At 49.9% G+C, this 20296-nt stretch overlaps 1 protein-coding gene across 2 annotated transcripts in view; it reads right to left on the reverse strand.

Moving 5' to 3' along the window:
* Positions 1-19712, reverse strand: part of AEBP1 (AE binding protein 1) — a 40046-nt gene extending 20334 nt beyond the window's left edge. The window contains exons 1-10 of one of the 2 annotated variants that reach the window (XM_053269846.1): positions 18551-19712; positions 12598-12987; positions 11433-11498; positions 10765-10836; positions 9195-9266; positions 7180-7269; positions 3692-3769; positions 2376-2471; positions 1890-1985; positions 1046-1117 (exon numbers count right to left, since the gene is read on the reverse strand). In XM_053269846.1, coding sequence (XP_053125821.1) covers positions 1046-1117; positions 1890-1985; positions 2376-2471; positions 3692-3769; positions 7180-7269; positions 9195-9266; positions 10765-10836; positions 11433-11498; positions 12598-12987; positions 18551-18821 — 1303 coding nt within the window. In that variant the 5' untranslated portion in view covers positions 18822-19712. The remainder of the gene's footprint in view (positions 1-1045; positions 1118-1889; positions 1986-2375; positions 2472-3691; positions 3770-7179; positions 7270-9194; positions 9267-10764; positions 10837-11432; positions 11499-12597; positions 12988-18550) is intronic. The other variant, XM_053269847.1, reaches the window with a different exon arrangement.
* Between the last annotated feature and the right edge of the window lie 584 nt (positions 19713-20296).

Raw genomic sequence — 20296 nt, forward strand, 5'->3', positions numbered from 1 at the left:
GAGCTACTGCCTCTGAACACGGAAGTTCCATTGAATTACGGCAGCCAATAGTCAGAACGCTCATTTGCATTAAAAATGTTTCTTCCGATCTGCTTTCTCTTCCTTGCGAGGAATGGCCAGATGTTAATATTAGTAGTGCAAAAACAGCTCGGACTGAAACCTCCTATTGAAAAGGCTCAGATTCGGGAAATACAATACAGTAACTAAAGAGGGCAACCAAGATGATCAGGGCCTGCAGCACCTTTCTTATGACGCAAGGCTATAGCATCTGGGGCTCCTTAGTTTGGAAAAGAAGTGGGGGAGACATGACCGAGGTGTATAAAATCATGCACGGAGCAGAGAGAGTGGACAGACAGAAATTTTTCTCCCTCTCTCACAACACTAGAACCTGGGGTCATCCCACGAAACTGAAGGTCGGGAAATTTAGGACCGACAAAGGTACTTTTTGACACAGTGCATAATTAATCTATGGAATTCTTTGCCATGGGATGTGGTGATGGCCACTAGTTTGGATGGCTTTAAAAGGGGCTTAGACAAATTCATGGAGCACAAGTCTATCACTGGTGACTAGTTTGGTGGCTATAAACCAGCCTCAGAGGCAAGAAACCAGTTGCAGGGGAGCAACTGCAAGAGAGGGGTCATGCCCTCACCTCTTGACTGTGGGCTTCCCAGAGGCATCTGGTGGGCCGCTGTGTGGAGCAGGATGCTGGACTGGATAGGCCTTGGGCCTGATCCAGCACGGCTGTCCTTATGTTCAGTCAGAGTTCACAATGCTGGGCTAGACAGATTAGCAGACCTGACTCATTGCATGCCAGACCCTGCACTGTAAGACCCTCTTGCATCCCATGAACCAAACACAGCCAACTGATTCTTAGGCATGAACATTGAACACAACAGAGCGCTTCGATTCCAAGGCAACAGCTCTGTCTGTGGTGAGACTTGGACGGCAGGATAACGGAGGCTACAAACAAACACGGGAAACAGAAAAAGCTGAACCACTTGAATACCAGGCTTCAACCTTTAAAATCCCCACTTCAACACTCACTTATTTTCTCTTCTGGAGTCCACTCATCTTCATCTGTCTCCCACTTTTTCCCTCCTGTTTTCTTTGGCTTCCCTGCATCCAGGGAAGAGAAGACAAAGTTTAGGGGATCAATGTCCAGGGACAGAAGAAAAAGACATCTAGAAGTTTATGGTGTTGTCAATGGTGTGGAGAAAGCAGAGAGAATGAGAAAAAAATTCTCTCTTTCTCTTACAGTACAGGAAAACAGAGACATCTGTGAGGGGAAGTAGATTAAAAGTCCTGCAGTGAATTCCATAGGTGAATCCCATTCACCTATGGAATTCACTGCCACAAGATGAGAAGCCTCCTCCTACCCTAGGTTCAGGAGCTGTGAGCGCAAGTTACAAGCCCAATTAGTTTCACAGATGTTTAGTCAGTTGGCATCCTGACTTCATTGATTTGCCTTTAAGCCGGGCAGGAGTGACCACACGACTGTTTCACCACAGCCTCTCTCCAGACCAGTTTTTCCAGGATTCTTTGATGCTGACTCAAAAAGCCAGCTACAGACAGGGCTGGCCTCATAATGACGTGAACGGAGGCTGTGTACAGAGACACAGCCATCTACCAATCCATGGAGGAAAACATTTACAAATCACTGCAGAAAACTGATTCAGGTTTTGAAGTTGACCTAATGTGCTCTGAGAACATTCCTCTCTGTGTTATCTTCAGGTATAGTGAATTAACACAAGAGGGATGGGTCTCAAAAAAGCACATTGGGTCAGAAAACACCTTAGGTCAAAAACTAAATAAGTTTTCCTTAGCATCTTTACACGTTTTCCTCCATGCATTGATGCACCTCTCATTTCTGGACCCAAAGGTTACCCACCTTTGCGTTCTTTGGTTCTCTCCTCTGTCCATTTGTCTTCATCTGGGCCAACATCCTCATCCTCTTTGCTGCTGCCAACCCCCTTCTTGGGTTTCTCTGTTCCAGAAGAAAGAGGAGCAGAGTTACACCAGGACAAACCCACACGTGTCCTGGACAGTGCAGGCACAGTTTTGTGAATGTATGAAGGAGGAAGTGAGTTGCCAAATGCATTAAATAGCAAGTGTGCAAGGTGAGCCTACAGAAGTGTAAGGATGGTGCCTGCATTCGATGGGAAGGTGGGAGTGGGGATCATGCAGGGGTTTGCATGGAGCTATCTAGTGGACAGAACCGCAGTGGTGAATACAAGGTTTTCCCATTCCAGCATTAGCTCTGCTGTGGGGAGCAAGAATGGGATAGGCTTGAGGGCAACCAGCCTCTTCCACTCTCATCAGTTCTATAATCAAATCCCCATTCCGTTAGCAGCCCACCCTCCTGCTGCCTCCTCACTTAGTCTGAGTTTCTCTTCATCGGTCTCCATCGCATCTTCCTCGTCTTTTTTGCTGGGAAATACGTCGGGCTTCGGGTGGGGCAGAGTGTAGTCCGCTATAGGGGGCGGGGAATGCAATTGGTGAGGCAGCAACTGGAATGCCAGCTCTTTTCCAGCCCCGCCATCCATCACAACTGAGGTTCCCCAACATTGCCATACCCACAGCTCCCAAGGCATGCTCTGAAAGCACATGATGCAGCAAAGCTGCTGAAGCTAATCTTCTCCCAGTTGATCTAAGCCTGGGTGAAAGACTGCCTGGGAACTGTATAGACCAGGCCTTCAGTTCCACAGAAGAAAGGGCATGATAGAAATGAAATAGGTACATATACAAAGTAGGAACATAGGAAACTGCCTTATACTGAGTCAGACCATGAGTCCATCTAGCTCAGTACTGTCTACACAGACTGGCAGTGGCTTCTCCAAGGTTGCAGGCAGGAGTCTCTCTCAGCCCTATCTTGGAGCTTGCAGGGAAGGAACCTGGAACCTTCTGCATGCAAGTATGCAGGTGCTCTTCCCAGAGAGGCTCCATCCCCTTAGGGGAATATCTTACAGTGCTCTCACATGTAGTCTCCCATTTGAATGTAAACCAGGGTGGATCCTGCATAGCAAAGGGGACAATTCATGCTTGCTACTACAGGACCAGCTCTCCTGTAAAATACTTTACAATCCTTACCTCACTTATTCACAAATGTCCCGTGAGGCTAACAGTGGCCATTTATTCAGCTTCATGGCTAAGTGGAGATGGGAAGCTTAGTTGACCACTTCCCAACCCAACACTACCCAACTGTCCCTTGCTAGGAGCAGTGACCAACTACAGTGGGGCCAGATTTACCTGCAAACTGTGCAGGCTCAGTGTGATGATATGTTCAGGGTAACCTAAACTGGATCTGCATAGCTTGAACTCTCTACATACAGAGTTATCTGACGAAGGAACCCAACATGGGATCCACACTTGGATGGGCAGGAAGTCAATTCTAAGTTTAGCTTTCCTGGAGATATGGGACAATTTGTTTGGGATTTGCCCTGTGTCCTTGTACATTTATTTTGAAAGGCAGTTTCTTTGAGTTCCCGTTGTTTATTCTGAGCTGTGTGCTGACCTGGGCCTTTCAACAGTGCCGTTAGAGTGATGCTGACCTCAGCTGGTAAAAGCAGTGCGGCAGATCGGACATGCCAGACGCTCTGCTTTAGCACCAATACTCCGGCAGCAGAAGAGCCATTCCAAGCAGATGATTTCCTTGCCTGACTTTTCCAGAGAGAGGCATGGGATAATACTTACGGTCCCCATAATCTGGCAGCTCCAGCCCTTCTTCATAATGACTCTCGAAGGGTGGGGTGGTCGGCGGCTCAGGCCTCTCTGCAGAGCAAGATACAGATACAAATATGAATATGACGGATATTTATGGACCGCTTTTCAAAAAAGTTCCCAAGATGTCTAGATGTCTAGATAGATAGATAGATAGAGATAAAATGGTGCCCTGTCCCCCGAAGGGCTCACACCGTAAAAAGAAACATAAGGAAAACACCAGCAACAGCCACCAGAGAGATGCTGTGCTGGGGATGGACAGGGCCAGTTGCTCACCCCCTGCTAAATATAAGAGAATCATCAGTTTTAAAAGGTGCCTCTTTGCTCAGTCAGCAGATGCCAGTAAGACCCTCAGTGATGCAACTGGGCAGCCGCCCAACAGCCCTTTGGGAGAGGGCAGGGAAGGCCTATAGGCACACCAAGTTTGCAGCTATAGTTCCCATGGGTGCAGCCAACAGCCTCATGATTAATATTGTGTTGCTGCTTTGAAGACAGGTAAACATGTCTAGAAATAAAAGAAGAAATGCATGCAGCATCCTCCTCCAGCCGTGGAGCTCTGCCAAATTTTAACCAAGCAGCAGCTTCGTGACATTTCACTTGAAAGGAAATAAAAGTGTTTACAACAGTTAACCAGGGGTGGCCCTTTTGTGAGGCGAGGCACGGCAGTCATCTCAGGCAGCAGATTACTGGGACATCAGCAGAGCAGTGAGATGCCCCCGGTCCCTGGCATCTGAGCAGCTCTTTGGGACCGATCTGACACCTGCAAGGAAAGCCTCAGTCTCCTGGCAAATCTTGCAAGAAGCATGAGGAGAGAAAAAGGGGGCTCCTAGCAACCTTCCTTCCTTCCTTGCTACTCTCCATGCACTTTCAATACTTGCAACGGCTGGTTTTGAGAGGGGGGTGACCCTCATCAGGGGTGTGGGGAAAGGCAGTATATGATGCCTCAGCTCAAGCACTGCAAGATCTGGGGCCATCCCTGGCTGTCACATATTCCACACGATACCATTCTCTTTGGGTTTTGCTAGTAAAATGCCTCGGTCAATGGCTACGCAGAGAAGCAAGGAGGCATCACACTTATATCATATATATACACCACAAGAACATTTGTTTCACCAATGCGAAGCTCTTACGGCAAAGTGAAAACAAGTTTATTACTCAGCCTGACGGTCTGTTGAGGGGGTGGGGGCAGCATCATGCATGCACAGCACACACATGCCAAAATACACTTTTGCCCTCCAAACTAGTTTCTGGAGAACAGAATGGTTCCAGAAAACATAGACATTGGCTGTCCCGATGTATATACTAAAACCAACCCACCAGTTGCTGTGCAGACGGGATGTCAACACATTTGCTGCGAATTCACACACTTGGATCAAGGCTTATACGAAATTGGTAGATGGGGGGACATTCCCAGCTATCAGGAATAATCACTACGTCTGGCTTCTCCTCACCCCAAATGCACACGTGCGAATTCTATGCATGCGCACCCAGAGAAAAGCTGGAGTGTTCCAAGGTGAGGGAGGCAGAATGCATACCTAAATCAAAAGCCTGGGAAATATTTCGGCAATATCAGGACTAGGAGAACCAGTTCAGTCACAAACAACAAGTCTTGTAGCACCTTAAAGTCTAGCACATTTATGTCAGCATAAGTGTTTGCAGTCTAGAGTCCACTTCATCAGATGTACGAAGCATTATTGTCAATTGGCAGGTATATATATATATACACACACTTGTGGACAGACAAAAAGAGAGAGAGAGAAAATGTAAAGGTGGGATCAAAGAACTAAGGGGTGGTACAGTCAGCCACTCCATTCACACAGCCATGCATACCTGGGTACAGTCTCTGACCTGGGTATGCATGGTCATGTGAATGGGCATGTTTGTACACCACCCCCTTCAACACGACCATGCGTACCCAGGTCAGAGGCTGTACCCAGATATGCCATGGTCATGTGAATGGGGTGAGTGGCTGCTACTGTATATCAAGTTAAAATGTAAGCAACAAAAATAGCCGATAACAGCAGGAAGAGTTGATAAAAATCGTTGTCCTTGCTATGCTAGACAGACCATTGTGGGCAAAAAGCCAGGATTCAAGGCCAATAACCAGAAAAGGGATAGCAGAAAAGATGGGGCAGGACAATAACAGAAGGGACAGGGCAGAACAAGGAGAAAGAGAAGAAAGAGAAGCAAAAGAGGGCAGCTGAGGAATGAAGAATGCAGGATTACACAGCAGTTCGACACACAAGCCGCTAACCAATCTGCCCAACTGTATCATTCCGCTTCCTTTAGCAGAGGATGCAGCCAGTGAGACTATAGCACTCTCAGTGATACTTGCATTTGCATCAGGGATGCTTGTGTAAGCAGTGATGCTGTGGCACCCACAGTCAAGACACATACCACCTTGCTCAGTCAAATACCAGCCAGCGTGGTGTAGGGGTTAGAGTTCTGGACTAGGACCGGGGAGACCCGAGTTCAAATCCCCATTCAGCCATGAAACTAGCTGGGTGACTCTGAGCCAGTCACTTCTCTCTCAGCCTAACCTACTTCACAGGGTTGTTGTGAAAGAGAAACTTAAGTATGTAGGACACCGCTCTGGGCTCCTTGGAGGAAGAGCGGGATATAAATGTAATAAATTAATAATAATAATAATACCCAGCCTGAAGTTTTGCTTCCTCCCTCAGGCTCAGCGCCACCTGCCTTCCTTTGACCTCTAGCTGTCTAAGGAACCTGCCCATCAAAACCTGGAGAGGACTGATCACACTCTTGACCATACGGGCAGCCCAAGGAATGCTGGTACCTGAGGCAAGGTGCTAAATGCTGCTTTGCCCCATGCCCATGGAGGGTGGGCAGGGAAGAGGGAAGGTTGCCAGCAGTCTCCTCTTCTCTCCTGGTGCCCCTTGCAAGCTTTGCAAGGAGGGTGAGGAGAGGCGTGCCTTGCAAAGCTCGCAAGGATCCGATCAGACCCCAAGACTGATCTTGCCGCCCTGCTGGTACCCCAGTAATCTGCTTCCTGAGGCAACTGCCTCACCTCGCCTCCTGAAATGATGGCCCCTGCTTGACCAGGATGAGGAACACCCAAGTTCTATTCTTGGCCTGCAAGCCCTGAACACGGGAGGGAATGGAGAAAATAGGGGCACTCCTCCGAGTTCCTTCTAACAGAACCACAAGACTTATCAACAAAAGGCTGAAAAATGAGTTTCACTTTCCAAGCACCAGATGCGGAACACCAGAAATCAGAAAGAGAGCGAGACACACACACACGTCCAGCAAGCACAAGAGAAAAGGATTTCGTAGCCTGAAGCTCCAAATCATTTATCTTCCTCCTGCCTTTACTATCTCGGGATGTTTTCCATTCCTTTCCCTCCTTGACTGCCAGCCTGCCCCTCCCCACCTCTTAATCTCCCTTGACTTTCCAACATCCTAGCAGAAGGCAAGTGAGCCAAAGGAAACGAGCTGCATACTTGGCTTCTCCTCTGGCTCCAGCCGGGGTCTCTCAGGTTTCCTCCTGCCCGGTGGTTTGCTGGGTTTGTGCTGGCGTCTGATGTATTCAACTGTGGGGGAAGGAAGAGGGTTCTGTCACTTGCTGCTGTGTGCACATGCAGAGGGAGGCAGGGAGGGGTACCCTCCTACAATCAAGGTGGCATGGGCAGGGACCCAGACCAACTTACTCAATTGTACTAATAATAGTAATAATATTACTCAATAGTACTACTCAGGAGTTACTGTAAAGGATTTCTGAATTTCAATTCAGTTCAGTTCGGCTACTCGGGAGCATTTTAGTCTGGACGTCAGTCATGGAGTATGGTGGAACACAAGCCCACCAGAAATGACAAAATTTTGCACGTGCTACTGGCAATTGATCGAAACCTGATTGTGCAGAGTGAACCAAAGGACACTTAGGATTCCCAATGGAAATGCTGAAAGAGAGGACTGAGGTCATTGCTGCAGGCTCAGTGACCACATGCTGAAGATGAAAAGTTTTGCCTAGATAATTCTGGCAATGTTGGGAAATGTGCGCAAAAAACAAACAAAACCAAAAAAAACCCCAAAAATGGGAGACCACAGAGAACATAAAATTCCAATTGTCTAGATTTTTAGGGCATAAATAGATGGCAGGAAGCACTCCAGACTACTGCAGCTAGCTAACTTTGCAGCCAGCGTAGCGTTTATAGAATCAGTGGACAAGAGAAAGGGACCACTCAGCCAAGCAGGAGACCATCAGCTTGGGTTCCTAGTGCAGGGCAGCTCTGTTTCCTTTGGCAAAATCTCTCCCATCTGCCAAGCATTATTCAGAGAGTGCTGGGCATTTTCCACTCACGTGGGCCAAAAGAACCATAGACAGGGAAATGGGGAAAGGACAGGGGAGCAGGGAAGGAGTAAAGCCTGGGCTGCCAAGCTGTTTCCTCCCTGAATCTCTGTACAAATTCAAGAAAGATCACGTGGCCTTGTGTAATTATTATTATCAGTCATTCCTGCAGCACTCAGAATGTGCAAAGAGTTTCCAGCAGAGGCCTACAGTCTTATCACACCCAGAATTCACCTTTAATCCCACCCAGGAACATGGGCACCACTTTCAAGGTGTTGAAAACACCTTGTTTAGTTTAGTTTAGTTTGGGGAAAGACATCCACTTTCCCCTTTTCTGTAGGATGACCACAGACGCAGAGGCAATTTATTGTGCTTCTTTTTTAATCAGATCTGTATTTTTATACTCTAGCTAATATTTTAACCCTGTAATTTTTGTAGTCTTGTTTTAAATTTTGTGTGAATCACCTTGAGATAGTTTTAATGAAAAGTGGTATAGAAATTTAACAGTTAAAAAATAACAATTTCATCTGGCAATTTTCTCTCTCTCTTCTGTGTGTTTTTCATTTTCAATTAAGTGCCAGCTGTGTGGTCAACCTAAAATTTGGGTCTGAATGTGACACATTTGTGAATTGTGACCCACCATATGCTTTACGGTATTTTGTCTCATTCAGTTTCACAACAATTTTTAAGTAGGCCAATGAATAATAAGCAACACCAAGAGTGGAAATTGTTGGGCTCCTGAATTCTTTACCTAATGCCACATTAAATTCTCCACACCACCACCTCCTGGCATCAAAAATATCACTAGGATTTTGCCATAGAATTCCAAATGTGTCTACACTCATAAGTACTAGAAACTTGATTTTAAAATGAACGCTGAGATTCTTTGGGTGCTGGATTCAGTGGCTATACGAAGTTCCATACCTGTGTAGGACCATGGAGTGCACATAGCAATGATCTCAAGCGTTCTGCAAATGGAAGATCTCCATCCCAAAAGGCCCATGAGGGATTAGACCATTGCACAGCCATGGAAACAAGCCAACAAATAATCATCTGCCCTCGAGGCATGGACCATGCTGCTGCTCCACCCACATCAATGCAATATGGTCACCCCATAAACAGAGGAACTGTTACTACAAGGAAGGGCAAGTCAGCAGAACAGCACCGTACAATCCTCATAGTCTTCGCGCTCAATCTGCTCATTGTAATCCAGCGTAGGCGGCTCTAGCTCTCCTGGGGATTCTAGAGAAAGAAAAGAAGCACAGACACATCCTGAAGCTGGGGGCAGTCCAGGTCACAGGGCTTGGTGGGCAAGGGATGTATGGAAGCTGTTGGATCAAACAGGCTTGATTTACCGAAGCTACATGCAAGAAACAAGGCAACTCCGTAACTGCTGCAGTTCCATATGGAAGTTTGGGATTCTCTTCTAAGATACCAAACCTCAGCCAACAATGTTCCTTATACTGGGGGAACCTGCAGATTAGTGCACTGGTGATGAGGACGAGGGCTAACAGTCAGAGCATTCATAAATATAGAAGACTTTTGCATACCACAGGTTTAGCTTTTGCAGTTTTGACCTTTAATGGGCAATTTCCTGGTACACAAATTTAGTTATTGCAGAGGCCGTTCTGGTCTTGTGCAGAGTTAAAAGTTAATGGGGAAACCCCTTTAACTTTTAAATCCCCAACCCCTTCCCAGCAGAGAAGCAATGCAGGATGCTCATTCATGGCTAAGAATGAAAGAGAAAACTTTTAAATCCCAGCTGGGCAAAAGAGAAACTGCCTCTCAGCTGAAGGATGGCTTCTCTTTGGCTCAGTTGAGATTTAAAGTTAAACCCCTTTAACTTTTAAATCCCCAACCTGGCAAATGAGCCAGAGCTGCTTCCTGGCTGTGGGGTTGGGGTTTTAAAAGTTCAAAGGAACCTAACCCCTTTCCCAGGTCAGATTTAAGTTTTGAATATAGCGGTTTTAAATTCCATAGTATTTTGGTGGAACGTTACCCCTGAACAGTCAGGAGTCTCTCTGAGCCCTACCTAGAAAAGCCAAAGATTGAACCTGGGACCTTCTGCATGCAAACGGATGCTCCCTCACTGAGCTATGGCCCCATTCCCTGAATACTGACGTGAACCTAGGTTCTGGAGTGAGAACCTAGTGGAGGAACCTAGTGCTCCTGGAACCTAGGTGCTCCTAGGTTCTGGAGTTCCAGGTCAGGCTGCAACTTTGCCTGGACAGCAGGTCTCCAGCACCTCTCTCTATGCCTGACCATGCCCCAGCACTGACAACTGCAGAATAGCAGAGCCATTTCTGCTACTTGGATTGAGTTCCAGTGTGGAATCACCGATACTGTGTTAGACCAGGTACTGAACGCCTTTAAAACCCTCTGCAGCGTACAGCATGCTGGGTTTTTCCTCAGGAGGTAGTGGCTACATTCCAGTCTGCAGGAAAATGGAGAATAGTAAAAGGTCTGGCCAACATTAAGAGCAGAATAATGTCTACTGCAGAAGGTCTTGGAGCACAGTATTAGCAAGGCTGAGGTACCACGGAGTGATCATGCTGTGCAAGTCAGAGTCTACATACGTGTCTGTGTAAGGTTTATGGATCAGCTACTGCCAGAAAATTGTTCAGCATGGGGGCCCCCCCACCTAATGTTCATTAATCTGTCCCTCCTTGTCTAGACTAGCCTGTGATTTAAAGGACAGCAAGAGCAAATAGCCAACATGGATATGTGTGAGCTAACCCACCTGGCCGGGTTCCTGGATTCCAGTCCTCTCTTCTGGGCTCCTGTGGGTCAGTAGGGGGCTCATAGAAGTCAGCTAAAAACAAACAAATGGAGGTCATTCACACAATCAAAAGCTGTGTTTTGCCCAGGTTCGGGAGCTGTGTGTGCTCCCGATTTTCGGTTGTGTGGAAGCAAAGTAAGAGGAAAACCTGAGTAGAAGTGATTGAGTGGAAGCAAGGTAGGAGGAAAAGCTACCCAGGTTTTCCTCTTCCCTTGCTCCCACACTACTGAAAATTGGGAGCACGCACAGCTCCCAAACCCAGGTAGAACACATTTTTTGATTGTATGAATGACCTCATGAACGGAGAGGGATTAAACTAGGTCCCACACAAAGAGACACTTCTGCCTCTGCGGTGTACTTTTACCATTCTCTGCCTTGCTCACGTTCTACTCCAGGGTGCATTACACAGCATGCTTGCCCCACTCATGTTTAATCCAGACCCCCTGGTCTGCCCCTCCCATTGGACTGTCCTTGGGTCATGTGACCTCCTGACCTATGCTTATGTCCTGCCATGATCCACTGTACAGCACTCTCTGCTGTTCCCTTCCCCGGGCTTTTTATACTCATCAGTCCCATGGCTGGCACTCAATCAGCCACTCACCAGGGGCCCACACCCCAATTACTCTTACTGTGATGCCTGTTTGGATCCTGTTTCTCATCCCATCGTGGTTCCGTTGGCTCCACTGGGTACAGAGCTGCAGAAAAGATAGCAAGGGTCAGAGATAAAGTAGCAAAGACCCAAAGCTTGGGGAGATGGAATGGGACAGAACTGTAGGGAAGGCCGAAGCTTTTGTCACCCCTGCAGTTGGTGAGAAGCATCTCTCCAGGTAGGATGGGGTACATCACAGAAGGGCATTCAACCCCTTGTAGAAAGTTCAAGGGGGATGCAGAAAGCCATAGAAACACAGGAAGCAGCCTTTTACTGAGGCAGACCCTCAGTCCATCGTGCCCAATATTCAAGCGTCTCCTGTACACAGGAAGCGGCTTTATACTGAGTCAGACCCTTGGTCCATCTCGCTCAGTATTGTCTGCACTGACTGGCAGCAGATTCTCCAAGGCTGCAGGCAGGCGTTCCTCTCAAACTATTTGGAGATGCCAGGGATTGAACCTAGGACCTTCTACATGCAAACCTTCTATATGCAAACCTTCTACATGCAAAGAAGGCCCTACCTGGAGATGCTCTGGCAAGGAACCTGGGACCTTCTGCATGCCAAGCAGATACTCCCCCACAGAACTGCAATCCCTCACCCAAGAGACTTTATTTCTGACATCTATTTGTCCACTTTAGGTTGACCCAGTCCTGCTCTAAGGATTGCCATTGGACTTTGCGATAGCAGGCTCTGCGTTCCTCCCTGCCGTCCCTGCTCCCGTTCTTGTCCAGAAATATCGGAAGTAACAAGCGCACATGCGCCCACCGTCATGCACGCCCGCCGCGCACATCACACGCTGCGCGCTTATTACTTCCGGTATTTCCGGACAAGAATGGGGGCAGTGGAGGCAGGGAAGAATGCTGCCGCCCCCCAAACTTTTCACAGAAACAGAGCGCCGGCGGGCGAAAAGCAGCGGGAGGGGTAAGTGCAATCCCCTCCACATCCTTAAAGGGAGAGACACACACCCCGCTGGCGGACTGGCCCAATTTTGAACTGGTTCCGAGGCCTCTATAATGGCCTCCAGACCGATCCGTGCACATCCCTATGGAAGATGAGAGTGCTGTGGAAAGGGGAAACAGGAAAGAGAAAGAGAGGGCAAGCAGTTAGCCACATGACCAACAGCAGAGAGATGACAGTCACTTACATTCCCCTCCTTCTTCGTTCACTCGGGACTCCTCATCCTCCCTCCCATAAGGCGAGTGAATTCGGGACGAATCAGGCGCCTCATAGCCGTCTTCCTCTTGGGCAGTGGGTGGAACCAGTGGCCTTTCTGGAAAGTAGCTTTTCTCTTCCTCACTTGGTTGGATGCTAGGAGGCTTTTCTCTTTTCCTTCCTGCCGCCGGCCTTTTGGTGGCCTTGGGCGCTTTGGGTTTCTTTGTTGCTTTGGGGCGTTTCTCCTTTGGCTTTTTGGTAGGCTTGGGAGGTTTCTCCTTCCTGGGACCCTTGGGAGGTCTCTCTTTAGGCTTCTTGGTCGGTTTGGGAGACTTCTCCTTTTTCCCTTTTTTGGGCTTCTCCTGAACTTTCCCTGCTGCTCCTGTGAAAAAAAGAAGTATAGTCAGTCCCGTTAAGTGTCCAGCAAAAAAGGTACTGGAATGGGTGAGCTTCCCCCAACTGGATGCATGCTGAGATTGCTTTCTCCCACTCAGCCAGCCTCCTGGTCTCTAGTCTCTTCACCATTCGTAATAGGAAGGGAGGAGGAACAATCTCCACTTCACTAAGAAAAAACAAAAAACTGAAGCCTTGTTCTCAGAACACATGCAAGATGAGTGGACACACAAGAGGGAACCTACATGCATTCAGTTGACATAAACCCTAGTCACATGTTATGTTCAACACTCCTACAAGTATGCAATGTACACAGATATAGATGCATACACTGCTATAGTTATTAACATTAAACCGCTTCACACGATCATCTAAACCTGGATTAGAGGCTGATAACACAGGGTTACGTGCCCTACGTGCCCATGTGAACCAGGGCAAATCCCCCAAGCCCTGGTAGTCTGGATCTGGATAACCCTGCTTCTAACCCTCGATCTTAACCCAGGCTATTGTAGAGTAGTAGCCCTGCTGCCTCAGGTAAGGTTGTTCACCGGGTCTGCTTTCCCCTGTTTCTGCAGGTCCTGGCTGCCAGCCGCCATGTTTGTCAAAGAACACTGCGGCTAGAGGGGCTGTGATCTGTGAATGTGCTGCTCTGCACAGCATGCTCTATGACTGGTTGCTCAAAATGGCTTGGATGGGGCTTGGCCCGCCTCCTTTCCTCTCATGGCCAATCAAAGGGTGGCTCTGATATAATGAGGTTTTTCCTACTGCTGGCAGCACGCAACATTGTGGGAGGTCTCTCCCAATACCTGGAAGACCTTCTCTTGTCCCAGCTCTCGGCAGCTGCAAGCATCTGGAGAGTGATGAACTATGTAGGACAGCTGAATGGAGGCTCTGTGGGAATCAGGGCAAAGGCTCTTCCCCCAGCTGACCGTGTGCAAGGCCCCATAATGTTGAACACAGGTACAGCAGTACACTTTGTATCTGTAAGCAGCTGAGGGGCATTTTTAAAATGAATGCAGGTACAGTCATGCACACAAAAAACATATATGAGTGTACAGATATCTGCAGACTTCTACAACATAATGTCTGAATAGTGCTTCAGTGTGTATTCATGGAGAACTGAACGCAGACAGGGTCCTCACCCTATAACTGGGAATCTTGCTTCTCCAGAATTCTCCAGTGTAGTGGTTAGAGTGCTGGACTAGAACCAGGGAGACCTGAGTTCAAATCCCCATTCAGCCATGAAACTAGCTGGGTGGCTCTGGGCCAGTCACTTCTCTCTCAGCCTAACCTACTTCACAGGGTTGTTGTGAAAGAGAAACTCAAGTATGTAGTACACCGCTCTGGGCTCCTTGGAGGAAGAGCGGGATATAAATGCAAAAATAATAATAATAAAATAATAATCATCTTATGGGGTTCACAACTCCAGGCCAGGATTCCACAATGAGTTTCCTGAAAGCTTATTTCCAGCTTCTTCCCCACCCACCCCCCACGCGTGAAACCCAGGAATCCTGGGCATGTGCAGAGGCCTCGCTCTGTGAGTCACCGCCTCTGCCTCCAAGAGAAGGTCTGTGATGAGCAAGGGCTCCGTCACCTCCCAGACCCACAGCCGGCCACAACCTCATTCCAAAGTTCTGAGCAGCAACATTTCCATGGCCTGTGGGAATGACTACAGCAGCAAGGGCTCTGGTCTGTGCTGCTGGGGTTGGAGGCGTCTCTAGCCTCCTGGCACTGAGCTGCAATCCAACCTAGCCTTGTGCCAGGAACCATGGGGCTTGTCTCTCCCTCCGGAGGAGAGGCAAGCTGGTGGGACAGAGCTGCTCTGCTGTGTCGTCCCTCTCCCACACACTGGGAAGACAGGCATGCATCCCTTCTCTGCCTTTTATCGCTCAGCTTTGCCGAATTACTGGAAAGTGGGAGCAATGACATCTTTTAATCCCTCTTCTGCTAGTCACTGCAAGTTACTCCCAGGGCAGCATGCCAACCCTGCCTTTTCTTTCCCATGTGCTGCTCTCTTAACTTCTGTTGCAGCTGGAGAAAAGCCGACATAGAGCAAAGAGGAGCAATGCATAGAAGCCCAACCATTGGGGGAAAGAGAAGAAAGGGAACGTGGGAAGCTGCCGTATACTGAGTCAGACCATTGGTCTATCTAGCTCAGTATTGTCTTCACAGACTGGCAGCGGCTTCTCCAAGGTTGCAGGCAGGAGTCCCTCTCAGCCCTGTCATGGAGATGCTGCCAGGAAGGGAATTTGGAACCTTCTGCTCTTCCCAGAGCGGCTCCATCCCTGAGGGGGATATCTTACAGTGCCTACACGGTCTCCCATTCCTATGCAACCAGGGTGGACCCTGCTTAGCTAAGGGGACAAGTCATGCTGGCTACCACAAGACCAGCTCTCCTCTGCTCATGCTTTCAAGGAGCACCTCTCCCCACGCTCCTGGCAAAACTTTCAAGAAGCGCAAAGAGAGAAGAAGATGCCGGCAACCTTCCCTCCTCCCCACACCACTCCCAAAGCTTGCTAAGGTCAGTTTTGAAAGGGAGCAGCTGGGTCCCACCAAGGCAGTGTTTGTTACTTTGCCTCGGGCACTGGCAAAGTCTTGGGCCCAGACCCAAGGTATTTCCAAACTTGCACACGGCTACAACAGCCAGACAACTCCGTGAAGAAACACTCAAGCCCAGGCCTTTCTTTCTGCCTAGCAAACGTGCTATTCCCACTGGCTGCAGAAAAGCCAGGAACGAACAAGAGTGTCGAACATGGCAGAGTTCTGCAAACTGTTCTTCCTGTAGCCAAACCGCAAAGCAGGGGAAAATAGTCAGCGATTGTACCAGAGGGGGCCAAACCACATTCTGGAGGATGCAGGGTAGAAATGTTAATGGCAGAGAACGGAGATGGGGGCAACCCTCCTTTAACACGGCACACACAAAAGACTGCATTCAAACCGATTCCTAGACCAGCACCATGCAGCATGGATCTAACGCAGAGGTACAGCTGTCACCCACAGGGCAGGGTTCCACATGCCAAACTACACAATTCTGGTTACTATTTTTCCAGTGTCCTTCCACCTTCTAATTGCTAAACCAGTTCGCCAGCTGCTGCAGAGCAGACTGCGCCAGATGACTCCCTAAGCCAAGTGTTAGAAGGCAAGATAAAACCATTAGCTAATGGGTTTTAAACAGGAGTGGATGGAGAAGAAGGAACGAGGAATTCCTTCTCTCATCTGGACACACATCCAGAAGGTTCACTTTTCAGGCCGTGGGGGAACAGATGTGGCTTTGGGTGATGGTGAGCCTGTTCGGGGGGCAGGGCTTTCCCTCATGTACTTCCTAGCTGAGATTATCTCTGTGTGAGCAAGAGAAATAGGTACATTATCATTCCGGAAATATGATTATTATTTTACTATTGTTTACATTTATATCCCACTCTTCCTCCAAGGAGCCCAGAGCGGTGTACTACATTCTTAAGTTTCTCTTCACAACAACCTTGTGAAGTAGGTTAGGCTGAGAAAGAAGTGACTGGTTCAGAGTCACCCAGCAAGTATCATGGCTGAATGGGGATTTGAACTCTGGTCTCCCCGGTCCTAGTCTAGCACTCTAACCACTACACCACACTGGCTCTTATATGATGCAAGTGGTGCCTGTTCTGCTCTCTGTTCTCTGTGAGCAGATATTCCCCTGAGGGGATGGGGCCACTCTGGGAAGAGCATCTGCATGCTTCCATGCAGAAGGTCCCAAGTTCCTTCCCTGGCACCTCCAGTCACGGCTGGGAGAGAGTCCTGCCTACAGCCTTGGAGAAGCCGCTGCCAGTCTGTGTAGACAATACTGAGCTAGATGGACCAATGGTCTGACTCAGTAGAAGGCAGCTTCCTATGTTCCTATGACTTGTCCGAAGACAAGGAGAACCCCTGTCAGTTAGTGCAGACAACAGTGACCTAGATGGCCTAATGGTCTGAAACTGAAATCAGTGTAAGACAGCTCCATGTGTATATTCATGTGCAAATACAGTCAACCCTCGCCAACTGCCAGGGTTATGTCCCTGCAAAACCCCATGGTGGGCAAATTCGTGGTTGGCGAGACATTGGAAAGAACGGGAAATGGGGTTAGGGGAACTGTGATTGCAAAAACACCTCAAAATAAAGGGGGGAAATGCTCAAAAATTGCTAAAAATCACCCCAAATAATCCCTTAATATCACCAAAATTCACCAAGAGGAATGAGCAGATTGAACCTCTGGAATTTTTTTTTTGAACCCCCAAGCATCATTCAAATGCACTTTAAATCACCAAGAGTCACCTGGAGTCAGCAAGGGTCACCAAAAGGAACGAGCAGATTGAAGATCTGAACACCACCCCCAAATCACTAAAATGCCCCCCAAATCACTAAAATGCCTTGCCAACATGGATACTCAGGTTGTGGTTGGCAAGACCGGTCACAATTTCCCATTCGTGGATACTTAAAACCATGGTTGGTAAAACCATGGCTGGCGAGGGATGACTGTGTCTGTATGTAGGGAGAGCATCATCAGGTCTGGGTGGCTAAGACAAGAGCAAAGCTACAGAGGACTGGGGAAGCAGCCTAGGCAGCTCAAGGAGGACATGCCTGCCATTCTAGTGAGCAAGTCCTCATATAATCAGTCTCGTACCTCAGCACCCTTTGTGCACCTTGAGCTAGACCCCTGGCTATTAAAGGAGACGGTGGGGTTAGTTAATCTGAATTCTTAGTCACCTTGCCCACTGAAGGGGCCCTGGTCCTATCGCAGCTGCACACAACTAGGCACATGCAACAACCTATAGATCTGGATGGAGATGTGCATCTCCATCCACTGCAAACTGGATGAAGGCAATGCTCCTCCGGGTCAGTGTGGACTGGGTGTGCATTGCAATCCAGTCCGCACTGAACTGTACCCCTCACTCTTCAATAAGTTTAGAATGTCACAAGTCCCTAAATGCAAATCATAGGCCTATTTGTGCAGACCTGTCTGCCCCCCGTTGGGAAACAGTATTAAAGCAGACAAATTATTCTGAGTGGGTGGTGAGGACCCATATAGAATTCAGTCTTGTGGGAATGTTCAACATGGGTCATTTCATTTGTTTGATCTACAGCAAGGATGCCAGTGCATCCAATTAGCCCCACAGCTGAAGCTGCTTCTCAGATGGGACAACCTGGACTCATAATACAATGCTTCCCCCCCCACACAAAAAAAAAGCTGGATCAAAAGCATCTCGAGAACGGAGCACAGTGTTCACTGGGGACAATCCAGTGGGCAGCAGTAATGGTGATGGGGGGAGTGTCTTCTAGGACGGAGGGGAGGGGCTGACAGGTGCCTCCTCTTGGTACAGCTCTCCTCCAAGATGCCCCCTCCCGCAGCACCTCATTGGCCAGGGGGGTCTTTCCCCATTCCCCTCCAAGAGATGTGTAGGGTAGAAAAGAAAAAGCAATGGATGGATGATGCCCTGTGTGGGCAGCCCTTCCTCCCAGCACCACCAAGTGGCTCCCTGCGGCCAAGCAGGGCAGAATAGGCCCCCCTTTTGCCCCAAGCCAGACAGGATGGCTCTCACCTTCTTCCACTTCCCCGGCGACGCTCTCTTTTCCCGCAGGATCATCCAGCCTTCCTGGAGTTTCGGGGAGGCCTCCGCCCGGAGCCACCTTCTCAGCCCCTTGTCCTTCCGCATCCTCGTCGGCGTCCACCTCCTGCAAGAAGCCTCGCAAGAACTCCTCGATCTCATCATCCGTCAGCACCGTCTGTGCCTCCACCCGGGCAGGGCTCGGGGGACACAGCAGCCCCACCGCCAGCAGGCAGAGCAGCGACAGAGGGCGGCGGGACTCCATCCCTGGGCGGATGGAGGAGGGATACAGGGATGGCCCGACTGCTCCGCTGCTGACGGTCCCTCCGGGCTGCTGAGAGGTCAGGCGCGGGGTGGTCTTCAAGCGGGGGGCTTCCAAGAGCGCTTGGCGGCGGGCAAGGGACTGATCCTGGCAGGCAGGCAGGCAGGGGAGCCGCAAGCAGGCGCGCTTCTTTTAAATGCAGGCCGAGCGGGCAGCTGAGCTGGTGGGAAAGTCTGGCTGCAAGAAGGGGAGGAGAGGAGAGGAACTTTGGGACTAGGAAGCGGCTGGGAATACTGGCAGCAGCGCGGAGGGCGAAAGCGAGTGTGAGACGTGGAGGAGCTGGGACGAAGGGGCAAGCAAGAGGCTGCTGGCCTAGGCGACTAGGGGGTCGTCGCTCCTGCCCCCCAGGCTGATCAGATGCGGGGGGGGGGGTGCTATGAGACCACGAGGCGGTGGAGATGCAACGAGCCAGCCGAAGAATGCGCGGCGCAGGCGGCAGGGGAGTCTAACGGCGACCAGCTGCGCTTGCGGTTTCCGCGACGGCGTTTGAAGTCTCCCCTGGCAGGCTGGCTAGAAGGCTTCCTCCGCCTGGTGCCCCAAAGGCGGGGCGCGGGCGGCCTTCGAAAGTGCCCCCAAGGCGCTCCTCCCCGAGGGCTCGCGCTTCTTCCCCTCGCAGCGCCTGACAAACTCCAGGCGGGGCGCAGCGGCGGCGGCTTCCCTGCTCGCCCCTTCGGAGATCTGGCCCGAGCCAACGCGCCGGGCTCTCTGCGTCGTTTCTCCGGCTCCTCGTCGAACCTCCAGCGACTCCTTTTGATCCTGGAGCGCGGGGGCTCTGCTAGTCCCTACGCGCGCGCGGAAACACGCCCGGGGGATTTGGGGCGGGGGGGGGCGAGGCTGCCTCCCCTTCTCCTCTCCGCTGCAGAAATGTGGGAGTGAAGCGCGGGTAGGAAGCTCCTGACAGGGTGAGGAGAGGGAAAGCCAAGCCGCCGCCGGATCTCCTCCTCCCCTCCGACTTTCCCCGGCCTGCCCCCCCTCCCCTCCTTTCCAGAGGATGATGCGTGAGCCCTTCGCTGCTCCGCATGTACTCCAAGAGCCAGGCAGGAGCAGCGCTCTCCTGCCCTGCCCCTGGAGGCCGGCTTGGAGTCAATGGCCCTTTAACGTTCGCGGGGGTGGGAGAGGCAGGATACTCTCCTTTCCCCTAAAGCTCTCACCTCATTAAAGAGATCCTGATTGCCCACGCTCCTATCCATGCAGTTGGCCCCACATGGAGCCCAGGTCAGGCAGCACAGCAGCAGGCACATACTGTGGTTGTAGGCAGGGTGGGCCATTATAGCATCTGCTACAATGGAGCAGATGGGTTCAAAGAACCTAGGCCCCCCAGCTCCTGGGGGCCCCCCAGCTCTACCCCTCCCTATTTTCTTCATTATCTCCCTCCCTCCAAGGGGCCACCAGGGAGAGGAGTCAAAAATGACTTGATG

Source organism: Hemicordylus capensis, chromosome 8 (assembly GCF_027244095.1).
Source record: "Hemicordylus capensis ecotype Gifberg chromosome 8, rHemCap1.1.pri, whole genome shotgun sequence".
In the NCBI taxonomy this organism is placed as follows: domain Eukaryota; kingdom Metazoa; phylum Chordata; class Lepidosauria; order Squamata; family Cordylidae; genus Hemicordylus; species Hemicordylus capensis.